This window comes from Cetorhinus maximus, chromosome 2 (genome assembly GCF_964194155.1).
Source record: "Cetorhinus maximus chromosome 2, sCetMax3.hap1.1, whole genome shotgun sequence".
NCBI classification, from domain to species: Eukaryota; Metazoa; Chordata; class Chondrichthyes; order Lamniformes; family Cetorhinidae; genus Cetorhinus; species Cetorhinus maximus.
Window position 1 is genome coordinate 196,366,167 of NC_135880.1, and position 18,788 is coordinate 196,384,954.

Genomic DNA, 18,788 nt, shown 5'->3' on the forward strand with positions numbered 1-18,788 from the left:
CTCACCATTGACATCTCATTTTTATTCAACCATACTGCACATCCAAGGAAATAGCAATGAATATCCAAGGTAGAAAACTGACAGATGACATTATCCCTAGAAAATAATTGAATCATAGAATCTTACAGCACAGGGGGAGGCCTTTCGTCCCATTCTGCCTGTGCCAGCTTTTTGATAGAACAATCCAATTGGTTCCACTCGCATATACTTTCCTCACAATCGCACACGTTTTTCGTTTTCAAGTATTTATCCAATTCCCTTTTGAAAGCTACTATTGAATCTGCATCCACTAACCTTTAGGCAGAGTATTCCTATCCTTCTCTCTGCTCTGGTTAATTTATTTTTTAATGTATTCTTTCGTGGGATGTGGGTGTCACTGGCAAGGCCAACCTTTGTTGCCCATCTCTAATTGCCCTTGAACTGAGTGGCTTGCTAGGCCATTTCAGAGGGCAGTTAAGAGTCAACCACTTTGCTGTGGGCCTGGAGTCACATGTAGGCCAGACCAGGTAAGGATGACAGATTTCCTTCCCAAAAAGAAAATTAGTGAACCAGACGGGCTTCTACGGCAATTGATAATGGTCATGTGAGGCCAGCTTTTCAATTCCAGATTATTAATTGAATTTGAATTCCGCCAGCTGCCATGGTGGGATTTGAACCCATGTCCCCAGAGCATTATCCTGGGCCTCTGGATTACCAGTCCAGTGACATTATCACTACGTAACTACGTCTCCTCCAATTACTTCAAATCTACGTTCAACCTTCCTGTCAGTGTAAAAGTCTCTCCCTATTTCCTCTATCAAAACCCTTCATAATTTTGAGCACCTTCATTAAATCTCCCATTCATCTCCTCTCTTCCAAAGGGAACAACTCCAGCTCCTCTAGTCTCTCCATGTAACTGAAGTCCCTCATACCCCGCTTACCATTCCAGTAAATTTCCTCTGCACCCTCTCCAAGGATTTCATATCATTTTTTATAGTGTACTGCCCAAACCTGGACACAATCCTCCATCTGAGGCCTGATCAGTGATTTATACAGGTTTAGCATAACAACTTTGCCTTGCGCTCTACGCCTTAATGATTTAATTCCAAAGGAGCAATGTTCCACAGAAGTCAGCCATGACTGCAGATCACAACCTGAGTCTGAAGTTATACTGCCACTTTTGATGCGCACCTAAAACTCCTTTGGAAATAAAGTCAGTTGTAATGGTGCATGTCTATGAAAAATTTTGGATGTGCTCTTAATATTACTGCTGTAAGTTGAGGCAAAGAAATGTAAATATTTCCTCAATGTTCCTATTAAGCACAGCTGATTAGGACCAGGTTAGAACAAAGCTATCTGACTCAACATCAGCCCATTGGTCAGGACTCTTCTCCAGGAGTATCACTTCCTGGCAGAAAATATCAAAAGTTAAGTGTGGAAAGAGAATGGAAACACAATTTTTGGGTGAGCTTCTCTCCCTCTACATTGTGCTTGTTGGTTGAAAGTGTGAGACTGACAGGGAGCAACCATTCCCCAATGAAGATGTCACCATTGCTCCTCAGTCATGGCATCGGAAAGCATGTTTCAATGATGCAGTTAAAAACCTTTCATCCTGTCAAAACATTCCCTCTCTCCCAGAACGGCTCACCCAGCCCACCTCCACCGCCAACTCTTCAGAAGCTTGAGAAAGAATGTGCATGTGTGGCGACTGGGACTTGCCTCCAGTCCAGAGTTCAACACATTACCAGAATAGCTACCAGACCTTACTAAAGTCATAGATATTAACCGGGTGCTCTGAACTTATTACACTGGTGCTGCTCTGACAGGTTAAATGTGGTCTGAAAATCTTGCTGGAGACTGAACTTGCTATGTTGATTGTAAGTAAGAGGTATATCACTAGAAAAACAGTCATGGTTTTGAAACACAAACAGAAGATGCTGAAAGACACCTGTCACGGTCTGTGACGATAAAGAACAATTCCTGACAAAGAATTAAACCCAAAACATCAAACTCATCTTCTTCTCTACAGGCTCTGACAGCGCTGCCGTGTATTTCCAGCATTTTTCATTTTGTTTCAGATTTCCAACATTTACAAACTTTTTATCTACTGTAGCCTTGATCTGTTCACCAATAGATTCCTTCCTATCAAACAGGCAGTTTAGTGCAAAGGTCTTTTGTTAACAGGAATCCCCTGTACGTGGTTTTCTAATGACTTGGCCCCTGTAAGTGTTTAATCCCCTTTCCCTCAGCGGTATACATTTCCTGCTTAACTTTAGATGCTAGACTGATAACATGCTAGTTTATTTTTGAATCCATCCCAGACAGCTTCCAACAGGGACTATCCCATTAACGTTCTGAGCATGCTCAGTTGACACAGTAATGTGGGAAGGCACTTCCTCTGTGGCAGCAGTAAGATGTTCGTGATTTAAGAAAGATTTGAGAGTTCTTCCATTTAAACTAATAATCTAGTGATGAAGTACTCAGGTTGACCTCCATAGCAGTACTGGAACTATCCATTCCTTGTTCCCCTCCCCCTCCCAATTCTCTCTCTTCTGAAGGCACTGACTCTTGTTGTGATGCTTTTCCCCAGCCACTGACAGTGCTGCTGTACCTTGTTAAAGGTCCATTCTTCATGTCTGAGATGATAAAGTGCATGTCAAATGTTGTTTGACCACAAGGAGTATGTGGAGGTAATGGGAGGGGTGGTGATACCACATCTGAGCTGAATCCTGCCTGACCAGGGATGCACATAAGTAACCCTCAACTCTACAACATCCCAAATTAGAAAACAAGTGCCCATAAAACATCACCCACAGATCTGTTGAAGACCTTATGGAAAAATGTTTTTCTTCAAGTACATCTTCTTGAAGAAAGCTGCTAGGATGCCAATTATTTCTACACAGAACGACGCCCACACAAACCAGCTCCTGCTATTACTTCACCGTCTGAATGAATATAAAATCAAATGTTAATGTTTGTGTCATTCAGTCATGTGATTACCACTGAAAGGTCTTACATAGGCTGCTGCCCCTCCGATGATGATACCATAACACCTCTTGATGGCTAAAAATCCTGGAGTTTTATGTATCTGTCATTAACTCTCTCATTTTAATCACTAGAGAAACACTTTTATTCCCTTAACCTTAAATAAAAAGGCACCAGTGTTGACATCTCTGGTCTCCCATGTACTTAAGCAGGCAGCATGACATCATCAAGTAACGTAAGATGAGTTAATGCTTCCAGGTAGACAGGAATCACCACTCGGTCTCAGTGTGTAGATGAAATGATGAGAAAATGAAATTTTGTCCAAAGAATTGGATCTTGTACATCCTGTGCATGAAATAGGCAGTGCATGGAATCTTTCACTCACAACGGCTGCTGTAATGGATGAAGGTTCAGTCTAAAGATTAGGACATGCCTCTGATGAAAGCCATTCACTTATAACCTCCACCTAACCCAGCATGCACCAGTAAGTAAATGAGGTGAAATGGATACTTACTGAATGGACCAACTGAAACAAAGAAAAAAAAAATAAAAAACATACATGAGATGTTAAGGAAAATTCATGAAGGAACTCATACACAAATGACAGCATTAATGTCAGTTCAAACATGGAGAACAGTAGGAAACGTTAACTTCAGCTATTGATAAGGGGAAAATGATTTGCCACAGCAAGTGATTAATTGACATGTGGATCCATTCCGAATAAAATTAGTCGAATCACTGCTTCCGGGACTATTTACACAATCTTACGATAATTTGCTAGCAGATCACTTCTGTGGGATATGTGTGGAAATGTTGTGTCAAATCACTTGACCCAGATATTGAGCATGAAGCGAAATGCAAAGTCATCGTTAGGATTTAATTGCCGTCACTATTCAACTACTCACTGCCACATTCCCAGTGCATTAAAATATGTCATCATTTTCTTTTACAAATACATAAAGGATATGTCAGGGCAGCAGTGAGATGTGATGAATATCTCCTCAAATCAGGCTGAGTTTAATTCACTCGTGTCTCCGCATTCATGAGTAATTGAGTTGGCCTCATCGTGCGAAGACATTTATCACATCCTCATTGCTGCCTGTGACACATTCTATTCATAACTCGCCGCTTAAAATAATAATCTAGCAAATTTATGCTTTTATAACGTCACAAGTGTCGGGCAATGATAAAAAAAATCTCTATCATTCCCAGGTTGCGGGTGTGGTATGACACAGGAAGCTGGAGATCCATGAGTTGGCATTTGACCCTGCTTGACCTGCACCCAACCATCAATCCCACTTTGAATAGGGGACACATACAGGGTTTGAAGTTAGATTTCATTTGACAGTTTCTGACCCCCTCCTCACCTGAAGGCACTGATTCTTGCTGTGGGGTTGGTCCCACTGGTGCCCGAGCGACCATCCGTTTTTGATCTGTGAGCTTAGACAGTGAGTTCAGCAATGGTCCAATCTTAGCAGGCTTAAAGGCTGAACCTTATTCTACCCTCACTTGGCCATGATGAATGGAGGAGGATAGGTGTTCCTCGCTAGTGACTGGGGGAGAAGACCTCTGGCTGACTTTGCCCAATTTCCAATAACATTAGATGCAGTTCTTCTTTATGCTGAGAATTGAACATAGCACCGACTGCTCTGTAAGGAGTTTAGCTGCACCTCCTCCTTAACAAGTAAGTAATGGGGGAGAACCTGAATTTAGGTGTTTGACTGAACTGTACACAGCTCCCACAGTTCCTCAACTGAGGTGTCAGCTAGCACAGGAACACTGGGAATTTTGATAAGGAAATCAAGGTTTTTAGAGCCTTTATGTGCTGAAGCTTAAAAACATTTTAAAGATGGGCATCTCAAGTGAAGAGCTCACACATTTACTGGAGGTTTGGATTCAGTTTTGTTAACAAAATATTTTTGCTTTTGAGCTAACTCTCCCAGTGGCGAAATAACCTGAATTGCTCACCTGTTACACTTATCGAAATCTTTACCTGCTGCAACCATTTGTGAGTCTTGTCAGTGATTTATTCACAGTTTCTCTAACCAGTTTTTACCTAGGCAAATACATTGTACTCGTGGTGGTCACCAAGATAGCCCTTGTAGACTAATGCTTTCCATTTTATCCTGGAGCTAATGGGTGGGCGTTATAGCCCTGCTTGAACATGCTCTCATCCAATGTCCACCAGGGGTCACAGGTCAACAATCAGAACATGGGACCCAAACTAATTTGTTCCTCTCCCAATTAAGCACAAAGGCACTCAGATGAGCAGTAATGCCATAACAATCACATGCTTTGCTTTCAGCTAACTCAGCAAATCACAGGTAGGTAAACCAGTTGGTTTGAGGTAGGTCACCTCTTTTAAGCCCCCTAAAATCAGCTCACCTCCAAGGTGCCGTGATCTGCTCTGTGTTCAGCAGGGCGGTACTATCACGTTTATGGAGTTAGCTTAGCAGACCAGAGGCTTTTTTTATTCATTCATGAGATGTGGGCATCGCTGGCTAGGCCAGCATTTATTGCCCATCCCTAATTGCCCTTGAGAAGGTGGTGGTGAGCTGTCTTCTTGTACCGCTGCAGTCCATGTTTCAATCCCAGAATGGCAAGTTGTAAAATTGAATTCAATAAAAATGATAATTTGTGAGCCAGCACCATAAATACATGTTCATAAAATACTGAAGACTGTCTTAAAACCCAATGGCTGTCTTATAAGTGCAACAGTATTACCAGTATCCTTCCAGAACCTGTCACCCCAACTGACTAACATGTGACTCTTTTCTGATTAACTCTTTGTCCTCTGAAGTGACCTAGCAGAAAACCCAGTTATGCCAACAATCCCCTTTAAGGGCAACTAAGGATGGGGAGTAAATGTAGACTTAAGCAGTGTTATTCCTGCCTCAGGATTTTAACAAAAGCATAATTAGTGAATAGACCATCTGAGCTCCTGCATCAAACTCTGTTCTATTGATCACCTGCTCAAATGTCTCCTTTTTGGCTCAGTGTCAACTTTTATATGAGAATGCTCCTGTGAAGAGCCTTGGGATGTTTTACTATGTTAAAAGTGTTATATGAATGTAAGTTGTTGTTACTCCATTTATCACTAAATATATGGTCAAATCACTACTGAATTGCATTTGGATACAGCCATATATTTTATAACGTACAGTGTTCTGTTTATCATTATCGTCACATTGAATTAACATTTGGCTGTGTCTGTGTTCATGGGCTGTGCTACAGAGGTTTATTATTAGGCTGGTTTTTATCAGCGGTTTATAGCAATTCTGCACCCTGGGATTATTTCCTGCCAGGTTGTTTATGCTTTTATCAAGATTGAGTCACATAAACACCGCAGTGCGAGCTTAACAATGATATAATGTGCTTTGTTATGCCTGTTTGTCTGTCTCTGCATGTTTCCCCTTTGACCTGATCCAAGCTCTCACCAGGTACACTCAGAACTGAAGCACACAACAGTAGCAGCCACAAAATTGTAATCAGAAGCAGGAACCCTGGTTAGTTGATACCCACCTGATGACCTTGGCACCCAATTGTAGCAGCCCTTACTGGGATTCTCTCAGCACAGATTGGCCTGTGTGGCCTACGTACACACAGAGGAATACACTGACTGGTCACATCACCTACCTGAGTCCTGCTTGATTTTTATTGGCTCTCAGGACACAATCACATTAATTAGTTAGTGGGCCTTGCTCAGCAACTTCAACTGGCACTATGAGTCAACGTGGGTTTGCATAGAGGTCTTCTTCACTAAAGAACCTTAACAAACCAATCGTCATTTGTTTCTGATATTAGTCTACAAGTGACCAGATTTATTGAATTCAATTTCATAATTTATCATGGCAGGATTTTTACTTGGAAACTCTTGAGTTACTGTTCCAGTTACATGACTACTGCACTGCCCTGTCTTCCATATATATATATTGGGAGTAATTAACAGAAAATATCAGCATTGTTCTCGGTTAAACAGGTATCAAGCTCATTCTCCTCCTCCCACTCAAATAATGAGCAGCAACTTCCAAACCTCGAGCTCTGACAACCTGGCAGGGCAAGCACAGCAGCTGTAAGGGAACACCATCACCGAAAAGTTCCCCTTCAAATTCCACACCATCCTTACTTGGACATATATCACTGCACCTTCATGGTCACTGGGTCAAAAAGCTGGAGCTCCCTACCTAACAGAACTGCAGGAGCACCTTTATCATGCTGACAGTAGTGGTTCAAGAATGCAGCTCACCCCCATGTCCTCAAGGGCAACTAGGGATAGGCAATAAATGCTGGCCTTGCTCGGAATGCTCTCATCCCAAGAATTAATTTTAAAAAGTAATCCAGTTCAAATGCTGAACCAAGCTAGATAATAAAATGAACGTCTGGCTCCATAGTTTGCTATTTCCATTTTTTGGCCTCCATTTGTCACTCCAGGCACACTGTAATAGGTGGTGCACTGCTGGTGAGTGAGTGACAATCAATCAGAAAATATAAAACCACTGGAGCATCCCGTTATCCCTGACAATTGCACACTTTAGCAGAGAAAGTTCACTGGTAATTTTAAGGCTTGATTTGAGTGGGAGCTGAATTTCACTCTCCAGCAGATGGAAATGAGATGAAGCTCTCAGACATTGCTCCCTTGCAGAAGCCATTAAACAAGAAGGACATTTAGGATAGTGCTGGCCCGATAAGTGACTGAAACTGAGCCGTTTAGAGATTTAGCCTCCTGCCAGAGACCAGAAAAGCTTTTCCATTTTCAGCTAAAGTCGCTCGAAAGCCTTTTTGACAGAAAGCAACTTCCAAATCTCCCTAGCACTGGAAATCTAATCTCATAGAGGCATAAAGAGTGATATTTAATTATCATAACTATTCATATGTATTCATCATTCTACCTCCATTCAAAACAATTGGAGAGAGATTTTTTTAAAGTGAATTCAATGGGAGTAAAAAAACGTGAGGGATGTTAAACAGGCTGCTGACTCACTGTCAGCTGTTTCAGGGCAGGACAAAACCAAGATTGAACCCCTTGTCTGTCATGAAAGGGTTGATTTTTGATGGGACAGGATTCCATCAGTAGTCTCCAGGTACCCTGTCTAACTCACTTATGGAGTTCTTCACTTTTTTCACTTGGAGTCTAGAATGAAAGCACAGGAGGAGCCTAACTGACGCTAGTGAAATCATAGCCAAACCCCATCCTGCCCTCCTCCGACCTCCACCCCAACACATTCTGGGGTAAGGGTCAAGTAAGAGAAGGAAGTTTCCTTGTTGGTGTTCTCTGCTCCCTGGTCCAGGGGTGCTGAGGGAAATCAGGTGTCTTCTGCTGCACCTGGGAATATTTGGTAAGGATTGTGTTAGATTTCACTGAGTTGCTTTAGCAAAAGGTTGAACCTGCAGTTTGACACTCACTGCCAAAGCTTGTAAATCAAAAGGCAAGTTCTCCACATACAGAAACATTACAGGACATTAATTAAGTTAGCACTCTCAAGTCAAACCTGGATCAAAGAGGTTGCATTTCCACACTGCTTTTCCCTGTGAGGCGATTCTGCTATCTGCTGGGAATGTTGCATCATGGAGAATCACTCCATAAATCACACCTCAGACCACTAAAACCTGGTTATATTTCGCTAAAGGAGCACATTCTCTAAATACACCTGCCTTCAGTACAAAACTATCAACTCAGAGTTCCTTACCGTGTACAGTCAGAGTGCCTGAGAACTCAACTTTACCCACACTGTTTTCTGCAATACAGGTGTACGTTCCTTCATCCTCGCTACCAACCCGAGCTACTCGCAGGCTGTTGTCAGCCTGAATCTCAAACCTGTAGAAGACACAGAGGATTTTCTTAGCCACTTGTTGGACAACTTGGTGCAAAACAAAATGAACCATGCAATTTCTGGAACTGGGTCACTCTTTGCAGGTAATTTTGATCTGTGTATCAGTGTAAAGTAGGCAATGACGAATTGGCAACCCTTTTCACATTTCTCACAATTTTTATTTCCACTGATTTGGTAAAGATGTAAAATGGGCTCCTATTTCGCTATTACTCATTTTACACAGTTGCACGGATCCCAAACTATCCCATTATTTCTCACTTTCCCCAATCTGTTTGCCTTCTCCCCTATCAGCCTGGAAAGTGCTCATTTATGTTGGGGGACTGATTCCCACATGCCAGCACCTCTTGGCCATCCTTCAGGCATCCAGCTCAGACAGTGGATATCAACAGATTTGAGTGTGGAAGAAATCACAACAGAGGCAGATCCTGAACCCAACATCTGCATTTCCACTGGAGGCCACTGTATTGTGATGTGGAAAAAGAATGTCGATTGATTTGTTTCCACTCCATCTCCCTGATGTGCCAAGGAAATACTTTCCCCTTCCATTGGGGAGATCAACACAGACAGGAGGTGGAGTCTAAAAACTTCCAAATCTCTCTGTCTCAGTATCACAATATCATTTGCCATTAAAACCATCAGAGTTACGTTCATGGCTTAAATTACCTTCAAGGCTGCAATGTTATGTGATAACAGAATTAGATGCGGTAATGGTTCCCACTCTGACCAGTTCCAATGAAGAACATGGCCTGAAACTGAGCTGGTTTAACACAACAATTAGCAACAACTTCAATGGCATCTCCTTGGGGGCTGAACGGTCCCTTGATTGGGAACAATATAAACAATAATTTATTTAACAAGTATTAAAATATTCAGATTCCAGTACCTTCCGCGTGGCAGCTCGCCCTCTTCCTTGCGCCAATGAGTAGTTGGTACGGGGTCCCCGTGCACTTCACAGTGAAAATCCACAGTGTCGTCTGCCAGGACCACCTGATTTATAGGGCGTTTGATGAAGGTGGGCCGTTCTGTGGGATTAGTGAGGGGAAGAATGAGAACCTGTACACAAGCAGCAGAGCGTACACAGAAAAAGGCAAGAAAGTGACCAGTAACCGTCTCCAGCAAAGAAATTCGGCCTGAGGGCTTTCTTGACTTGTTTCGAGAATCTTCCAATAACACATTTATGATGCCTTTGTACAAAGGCTCAGAGACAGGATCTTCCCCACCCTCCCACATATGGGGATGAGTGTGCAGGTGAGCAGGCATGAAAATTCCCACCACCAGTCATGTGTCAGTTTGCCAGCACCATTCTACCCCTGGGATATTTTCCTGGAGATGTGCGGGCCCCCTCACCTCCCCACCCCCGAGGCATCAAAAGCTATCCAGCTGACTGAAGTCGGTCTCCTGGTGGCAGACCTGGAGGGCCAGTGCTCCAGGCAGGCTTTAAGGCCTTCCCCACATGCCTGGCCCCAACTGTAACTAGGGGCTGCCCTGTTGCCCTCCACAATGGTTGCCCGGCTGCCGAGGCCATTTTTAAATTTAAAATTAAAAGCTTTCAAAAGCTGGAGAGATGGAGATGCCCTCCATCTCTCTTACTTGAACCACAGACTGCAGCACTTTCAGTGTTGGATGGCCTCTTATTAGTCCTCTAATTTTGGGAGTGTGCCTGCTGTCACTAATTGGCCAATTTGGGAGAAAGCACTACCAGGTGACTGTTTCCTTTACAGTGTGAAGCCTTGAGCCACATTTGAACCAACAAAAGGCAAAATTCTGCCCCAGGTTGCGAGAGAACCCAGTTTCTCAGACCTTCAATCTCGGACCATCACTCTCCCCTTTTACCTTCTCAGTGCGCCGTTAGTCTGCGTTTCACTGGCAAATTGAAGGTGTCATTTCCACAAGCCTCATTGCTCCTCTCAGAATCCAGGAAAAGTCGGTATCTGAGTGGAGTCAGAGGCACAGAACTCATGCCTGCCAACTTGGCACGATCAAACTGCTAAGGTAAACCAAGCCCCAGCCGTGAGGTAGAGCGCAACATCGGAATTGGTAATTCTGACGCATAAATATTCCTCAGGTACATAAATATTAAGCACCCTAATGGATCACCATTAGGCTGAGTGCCTGAGGTGCCTTTTGTTAGGCCTTGCAGTTCTTCTCCAGCTATTGGGGGCGCGGGGGTGGGGGTGGGGGGGGGAGAAATTGCTGTGGCGTCACTCTCTGCAATTGTAAAACAAGTACCTACAGTGAGATTTACTGAACAGGAGCAGTTATAATGTTGACAAGGTCGAATGTTTTCTGGCTCATTTTATTTCTTACTGAGGCTTTGGGCTTGTATGATACTATGTCATACAATAAGACACAAGTGGACAATAGGCACAAAAAAACCCTTCAAATTATTTTTTTCCCCCTCAATGAACAATAAGCCTAATGGCAGTATCCCATCAGGACTCTAGCTGAACTCAACAACACTAGGAATAGAACTGGGATCCACACTATTTTCTATCGTTATACAGCAGGTAAGGAATTTAACAGCCACAGCCACGAGGGACCCAACTTACCCCGGCTATGGCGCCCACACCCACCACCCCACCCTCCTTGTCACATGATGGTGTTAAACCTTGACAGTATCCAAGTCTATAGGTTAAGGTACTCTCCATAAATGTTCTGTGCAAGGGTAGAAGGTGAGCACCAGCAAACTAATTAATGACTCAAGCCATCACACGCGCTCCTGCTCCTGTCCTGGGATACTCATTTTCCCGGTCAAGCCTCATCATAACGGGATGGGAAGGGAAGACTTTTTTTTGACAACGGTAACTGGCTCACCCAATGGCTGAAAAGGATTGTCTAGTGAGAGATAGAAGTCAGGACGATCCATTTAGCTTCATTGCCCCAATTACTATCCCGGGAGCCTTGCTAGAAAGGGCGGATTGAGTGGGTGTCCATTGAGGTCAAGATCAAGTCACAATTCCCCTCTACCTGCCAGCCAAATTGTCTGCCAGCACTCTCTGTTAAAAGACGTGCATGAATAATTGTCGAATGGGCATGAAGGTTGTCCACTCCAGCTGGGGTCATGGCTTTCAGCCTTGAACAGAAAGGGCAAAAATTGGTGAAAAAAAATGTAAACTAAAATTTAAAACAACTGAAAAAAGTAAGCAAACCAGGCCATTAATCTCTTGGCAGGTTCAAGAGTGCGTTTAGGGTCTGCCTAAAGGACACTCCCCAGCGTAGCACTGAGCCACATAAGCAAGGAGACCTCAGCCTGGGCAGCAGTTCTGGAGCTACCATTGGTATCAATAACCTAGACTAGAGAGAGCCTGGGGTCCCTGCTCAACATGGTAATTCCCCTCATAGCCGAACAGCTGACTAACGCATGAGGTTGGATGAGGCACCATGAGATGATTGATACCTTTGGGGCTATACAGAGATAGTCAGCAGCCTTCCTGTGAGGAGGGGAGAAATTTGTGGATGGGAGGTGGGAGGGGGAGAGCAAGCATTGACAGAGGCTTGTGAGTACACCTTTGGCATGCCAGTTTCTGCCACATGGACAGAGGTGAGAAAACAGGGGTCACAAATATGGTGCTTACCAAATACGACCAAATCTGCAGGTTCACTGTCCCTTTCGCCCACCATGTTGGTGGCCACACAGATGTACATGCCAGCGTCAGCTTTCCTCGTATTTGAGATCATCAGTTTTCCCCCTCGAATCTAGAAGAGGAAACAACATTAATATATTCCACAACACCAGATACATCCAGTTATATACACCAAGTGCCCAGCCTGGTTCACTCATCTGGAAAAAATACTGGACTGTAGTAGGCTGAGGAACAGGGTATACTGGAGTGTGGTACACTGAGGGATCTGTGTATATTGGAGTGTGGTACACTGAGGGGGCTGTGTATATTGGAGTGTGGTACACTGAGGGGGCTGTGTATATTGGAGTGTGGTACACAGAGGCTGTGTATATTGGAGTGTGGTACACTGAAAGGGCAGGTTATATTGGATTGTGGAACACTGAGGGAGCTGTGTATATTGGAGTGTGGTACACGGAGGAGGCTGTGTATATTGGAGTGTGGTACACTGAAAGGGCAGGTTATATTGGAGTGGGGTACACTGAGGGGGCTGTGTATATTGGAGTGTGGTACACTGAGGGGCTGTGTACATTGGAGTGTGGTACACAGAAGAGGCTGTGTATATTGGAGTGTGGTACACTGAGAGATTTGTGTATATTGGAGTGTGTTACACTGAGGGAGCTGTGTACATTGGATTGCGGTACACACAGGAGGCTGTGTATATTGGAGTGCGGTACACTGAAAGGGCAGGTTATATTGGAGTGGGGTACACTGAGGGGGCTGTGTATATTGGAGTGTGGTACACTGAGGGGTTTGTGTATATTGGAGTGTGTTACACTGAGGGAGCTGTGTACATTGGATTGCGGTACACACAGGAGGCTGTGTATATTGGAGTGCGGTACACTGAAAGGGCAGGTTATATTGGAGTGGGGTACACTGAGGGGGCTGTGTATATTGGAGTGTGGTACACTGAGGGGCTGTGTATATTGGAGTGTGGCACATTGAAAGGGTAGGTTATATTGGGTTGTGGTATGTTAGGATGATAGGGAATTTCAAAGTGTGTAATGTTGAAGGGTCCAGAATGTTGCCTTTATTGACATTTTACCTTGCAGTGCAGGTTTGAGTTGGGCAATCAAAAATGTGCAAGAATATCAAAAGTTGTAGGAAATGAAACATAAAAATCAGGATAGGCTCATGTAAAGCACAGGTCGTTTAATACTGATTGCCCCCTGGGATCAGGAGAGTATATCGGACAAGTTTCGGGCAGTTTAGTAACAGCCTGCCAGTTGCTTTACTTAAAAGAGACTGTCTTGCCCCTCATGGCTGAAAATTTCACATGTGAAGATTCCAGAGCCTCTGTGCGGTCCACTGGCATTTCTCATCCCGGCACCATCTGTCCATTCGCTGTCGTGTTGAGCATTCCCTGCCGCTGCACCCTGCTTACCGTGATCCGCTCATCCTTGTCATTAATGAGGACATTGTTTTTCTTCCAGGAGATGGTTGGTTCTGGATGCCCTCTGGGTGGGAGGCACTCCATGACGGTGGGCTCACCAGCTGCAACCACCACGTCACTGGGCGTTTGACGGAAATCGTCACGCAGGACTGTGAAGAGATCATGGGAGAGAACCTTTATAAGTCAGAGGAGGCAATCATTTTCATTAATTGACAATATTGGTGATTTTAAAAGAAGGAATCGCTGTCCACGATTAACCCGAGCAATGTCATCACTCGTGGTGCACATCTGCATAAATCCGACTCCTACTGCTTATTATTAACCCAGGCAAATAGTTCATTACGGTGAAGACTTGCAATGCCAGGGGACCCAAATTAAAATGAGTAAGAAGGGCACTTGGGTAGAAGTTTATCACCTAATAAGGCAATGAAGAACAAAGCTGTGGTGAAAGATAGAGGGGAAAGGTCACTGAAGCAGACAGAACAAACAGGTTCAAGTAGCGTTTCTGGAGACAGAAGGCAAGTGGCACTGATGCATGAACAAGTGATAGTCTCATTGGACCTCATATTCTTGCCAAGCTTTTCAAAATTCTTGTCTTCTCATGCTTCATGCAGAACCACTGGGATACACAAGCCCAATCACAGTAGCGTTACCTAGGCATCACTGCAATTAGCCAGTGTCTAACTATTGGCACCTTCTGTACAATGACCTGTTGTATGATAGAGCTTTCGGCAGACTTTAGCAGGAATGACACAGCCACAATATATAAAAAGTAGAGATTGCATTTTATCAACATGATCTGACTAAAAACAGCCTAATCAGCATCTACTAAGTAATTCCTATATTTATTCAGTTCCAAGCAGTTCCATTAAAGCTTGTAATGGCCCACATCACCCTTGATCTATGTACGCATTAGTTCCTGCCTGCAAACTGCACCAAATTATACCAGCTCATTTTTCCCTCCTTTAGTAATTCAATTTGGTCTCTACTGATCTGAATTAATGAATATTCCCAGTCAGATGGATGGAAGATATGTCCATTACCCAAAGTAACAGCTAACCCTGCAGTCAGTCAAAAAACAATTGAGAAAGCTAAAGTGGACTCATGGCTCCCAACCAGCATATATTACAGCAACAGAAGAGCACAGCAATTAATTAGATCCATAGAATGTATTTTGAATATCTCCTCTGGGAGCTCCGGAAACACACTGGGGACAGGAGGATTATCAATTCTGTGTGGCCTTGATGGAAAAGGCCCCGATGGAAAAAAGCAACAGGTTCAATGTTGGAGCTGCTGCATCATCTCAAATGTCCGCTCTGCTAGTGCTTTATGGCCAGGACTGCATGTCTACAACAGTTTTCTTACACTGTATTTATCCTGAATTCTTTTCAAAGTCACCAGTGGGCAAGATCGGGGCTGAAGTTGTAAGTTTTAAAGCAATAGATACAAAATAAAGAGGAACGCTGCCAAGCACACAGTCCTAAAAGGGCAGGCAACACATTTGGGCAAAAAATTGTGAGGGTGCAATATTAGTGGAGCATCCCTAGACAGGAGCATGGAAAAATATTGCAGAATTAGGGCTACAATGCTTTATGTTTATCTCCCCATGTCTGTACTGAAATTAGAGCTTCATAGTTCTACCCTATTTGTCTTTTATGACACAAACCAATCCACCAAAAGCCCACTCCAGCTCATCTGAAACCCTGCCAAATGTATCCTGTCCCACATTGTGAATCTCATCATCCCTATTCTTGCTGACCTGCACTGACTTTTCATCTCTCAGTGTATTCAGTATTAAATCCTTGCCTTAATCTGTAAATCACTTCATGCCCTACCTCGGGCAGTGTCATCTAGCCTTACATCCCTGCCAAACATCCCATTCCTGTGACTCTGAGTTTCCGTCTGTTGTATATTTTACATCTTGGATCTATGAGGAGATGACACTAGTTTCGCAAATGTAGCAGGTTTTGTTCACAGTGCTTTAAAATGGCTACTCCATGCTCCATCTTCCAGCCCTTTCTACAGCTTTATTTACTTTCCTTGGAGTCCACACCTAGGCTTAACTAATCAAGTACAGTAAGCATCAATAGTAAACAGACTAACATAATCAAACACAGAACAATTCAACACACCACCATCCATCTGCCCCCACCCCCCCCTTTTCTCATTTTTGGTGAAATAGCCAAATTGGTCATAGACTTTGAGAACTCTTTTCTTAAAATTCTTCATCTCCTCCTGTCTCTCTCTGCTTTTACAAATACCTTTAAAACCCATTTCTTCAAACTAGCCTTCAGTCACTCCACATCTCAATATTTTTCAGAAAACTGCCCTCCTCTCTCCTCAGTGTCCACGTTTTACACCTTACAGCACTGCATTCCATACCAAACTCTTCACTAACCTTTTCTTCAGTTTTCTACTCACTTATTCAGCCAATATTCTCTGCCATTGATTTAATGCAATGTTTCCCAGATACTCTACATTACTAGCTATTTACTATAAATTATTTCTTTCAGAATAATACAAATTCAAGTGGAGTTGTTAATATCTTGATGTGGTTGCATTGTGTGCAGTGAGCATTTTATTGACATTCAAGAAATATACAAAGAAGCAGGTAGCAAACTGAATACAAATGACCCAATGGGCTTCATAGTATGAATTATCAAATAATATCTTATGTTCTGAAGTAACTTCAGGACTGTAATGTCGTTTTGGGGTTCCGATGACAGTTATAAGTGACCACTGAACCCTTTGATTCGATTACTGGCCTGCAACCACTCCCTTGAGCCTATCTGACCACACTTCACAGTGTTATATTTCAATGCTGTGCATGGTTATGTGTAAAAGAGGAAGACAGGGACAAAAGGCCAAAAGTAGCCAAGACAAAGTCTTCGTGGCTCAACAGAAATTAAGCTGCAGTTAATACAAGCATAAAGTAATGGTCATTAAAGTCGTATTTCCAACACAAAAGCTCCACCAGGTTCTCCCCAATGATCATCTTCTACACTGCAGCTAATTCTTCAACACTAGATCACAACATAATTACAGGGACAAAAGGCTATTTATTCCAGAAAGCTCTATGAGCTGATGCCTACCTTTACATGATGCACAATCACGGCTCAGTATTGACCGAGAATAGTAGCTGCCTGGAGTGAGACCCATTGGATGAGTCACTTAAGCAGGTTTCCTGCAGTTAGGAGGTCTGACAGTGTGGTCACAATTACCTATCTCATGCCTATACAACAACACAAATAGATCCTTTCTGGGGTGGAGATATTGTGCATTGGGCAAACTACAGAGCTTAAATGGAGGGAATACATAAAAATTAGCTGCTATCTCCAAGTAACTTTCCCCTCAAATGGTCCCAATATCCTTAAACGCACCCACACTGTGAAGTATCAATGACTAATTTCATGCTGACCTTATTTTTATATAAAGGAATTTTTCCCTCTAGTCCGAGTCTGACACTCACCGGTTTGTGTGTCTGACACTGGTGTGTATTAATGTCTTACACTTTCCCCTTTTCAAAACATATTTTTATTGTTGCCAGATGTAGTGCAATGCTCTGAATCCTATTTAAATTCTTCAGTGCTGTTGCACAGCACACAATGGAAAAGCAGCAGCTTCATAGCCAGCATGGTACACCTCCAGTAAGTACCCCCATGCTGTGCATGTTAAAACAGGGAGATTTGTTTCTGCACAGGGACCGAGAGATGTGAGATCCAGAATTATTTTAGGTATCATAAAAGTACTGAGGGGTAAACCTTTGACTGAACGCCTCCAATTTTGATTAAGAGAGGAGCTATTGCTGATTATAATGAGGAGCTGGTGATTTGAGAATTAAGCAAAGGTTTGGGATCACACTGTATGGTGAAAATAAACTGAACAGCAACATATTTTTCAAAAGACCTGAAAGGTTGTGGGGACACTTCCTTCATTGTCAAGTATCCCTGATCCAAACCATGGGAAAATCGGTTAAGTGCCTTCATGATATATTTCTTGAGCTCGCCATACTGCCTCATTATTTCTGCTGCCTCTTGCACCCACGACATTAACCCCCGATTTACTGTCCCCGCTTTCCTGAAAATTCCCACTCATCCTGGGATTCTCATTGCTAGTTCCCCTCTGGTGTCTCGCCCAAATTGATCATTTGTGGCACATGTGGCATAGACAGTTAGAGTCTGTACTGTATTCAACTACGGAGGCATCACAGTTTCCATCAAGCCTGTCCTTGTCCCTTATCCACACACATGCACTATCCAACAAGAGTCACAGTTAGCAACCAGATGTAGAAAGTTTGGCTGATGTACCCCTGGCCTCACACACCTAACTCAGCATAGGCCTTGGGTTAAACTCTTAACTTTTCCGAGCTATGTGGCTGATTACAGTGAATTTATCGCCTGAATTATGGAGAGCGGGAGGGTGATCAAATTTTTCATTATGCTGACAAGATTCAGAGACTGAAAGGAGATGAAACAGACTGAAATGCCTGAAGTTTATATAATGAAAACATAATGCTCAAATAGCTGGAATTCACTCAATCAAGCGGATTATATAGACAGGGATAACAAAAGGATGATGAAGGCTATTAAAGGATCTGTGCGCCTTAACTGGGGTTGTTGTAGAATGAACAATGTTGCAACTCCAGTATCACAACACTAATTAATTTCTAACAGGTTTGTTTCTCATACTGTATAACTAGGGCTGAAACTTTTGGCCAGAGCAGCCTGGTCCCCTAATCCTGAGGGTGCATGGCAATGGTTCCTCAGGACTGGCTCACTATCATACTTGCTATTCCAAGTGAGCGGCAGACCGACTGGGTCATGTGGTTTGTCCAACAAGCTCCTGTGTTAAACATATGCACATTCTTGAAGGTACAATGTTCCCTTAAGCAGGTTATGCATTAATAAGTTAGTCAAGTGAGCTAGCACACTGGCCTGAATTATTGTAATGATGGAGAGCCTGTCCGCTGTTGTGAAAATG

The 18,788-nt window shown here is 43.2% G+C and overlaps 1 protein-coding gene across 4 annotated transcripts in view; it reads right to left on the reverse strand.

The window, feature by feature from the left end:
* robo3 (roundabout, axon guidance receptor, homolog 3 (Drosophila)) overlaps nucleotides 1–18,788 on the reverse strand; it is a 554,342-nt gene that overhangs the window by 161,713 nt on the left and 373,841 nt on the right. For all 4 annotated transcript variants that reach the window (XM_078531576.1, XM_078531579.1, XM_078531575.1 and 1 more), the window contains exons 3-6: nucleotides 13,800–13,957; nucleotides 12,371–12,491; nucleotides 9,679–9,817; nucleotides 8,652–8,779 (exon numbers count right to left, since the gene is read on the reverse strand). In XM_078531576.1, coding sequence (XP_078387702.1) covers nucleotides 8,652–8,779; nucleotides 9,679–9,817; nucleotides 12,371–12,491; nucleotides 13,800–13,957 — 546 coding nt within the window. The remainder of the gene's footprint in view (nucleotides 1–8,651; nucleotides 8,780–9,678; nucleotides 9,818–12,370; nucleotides 12,492–13,799; nucleotides 13,958–18,788) is intronic.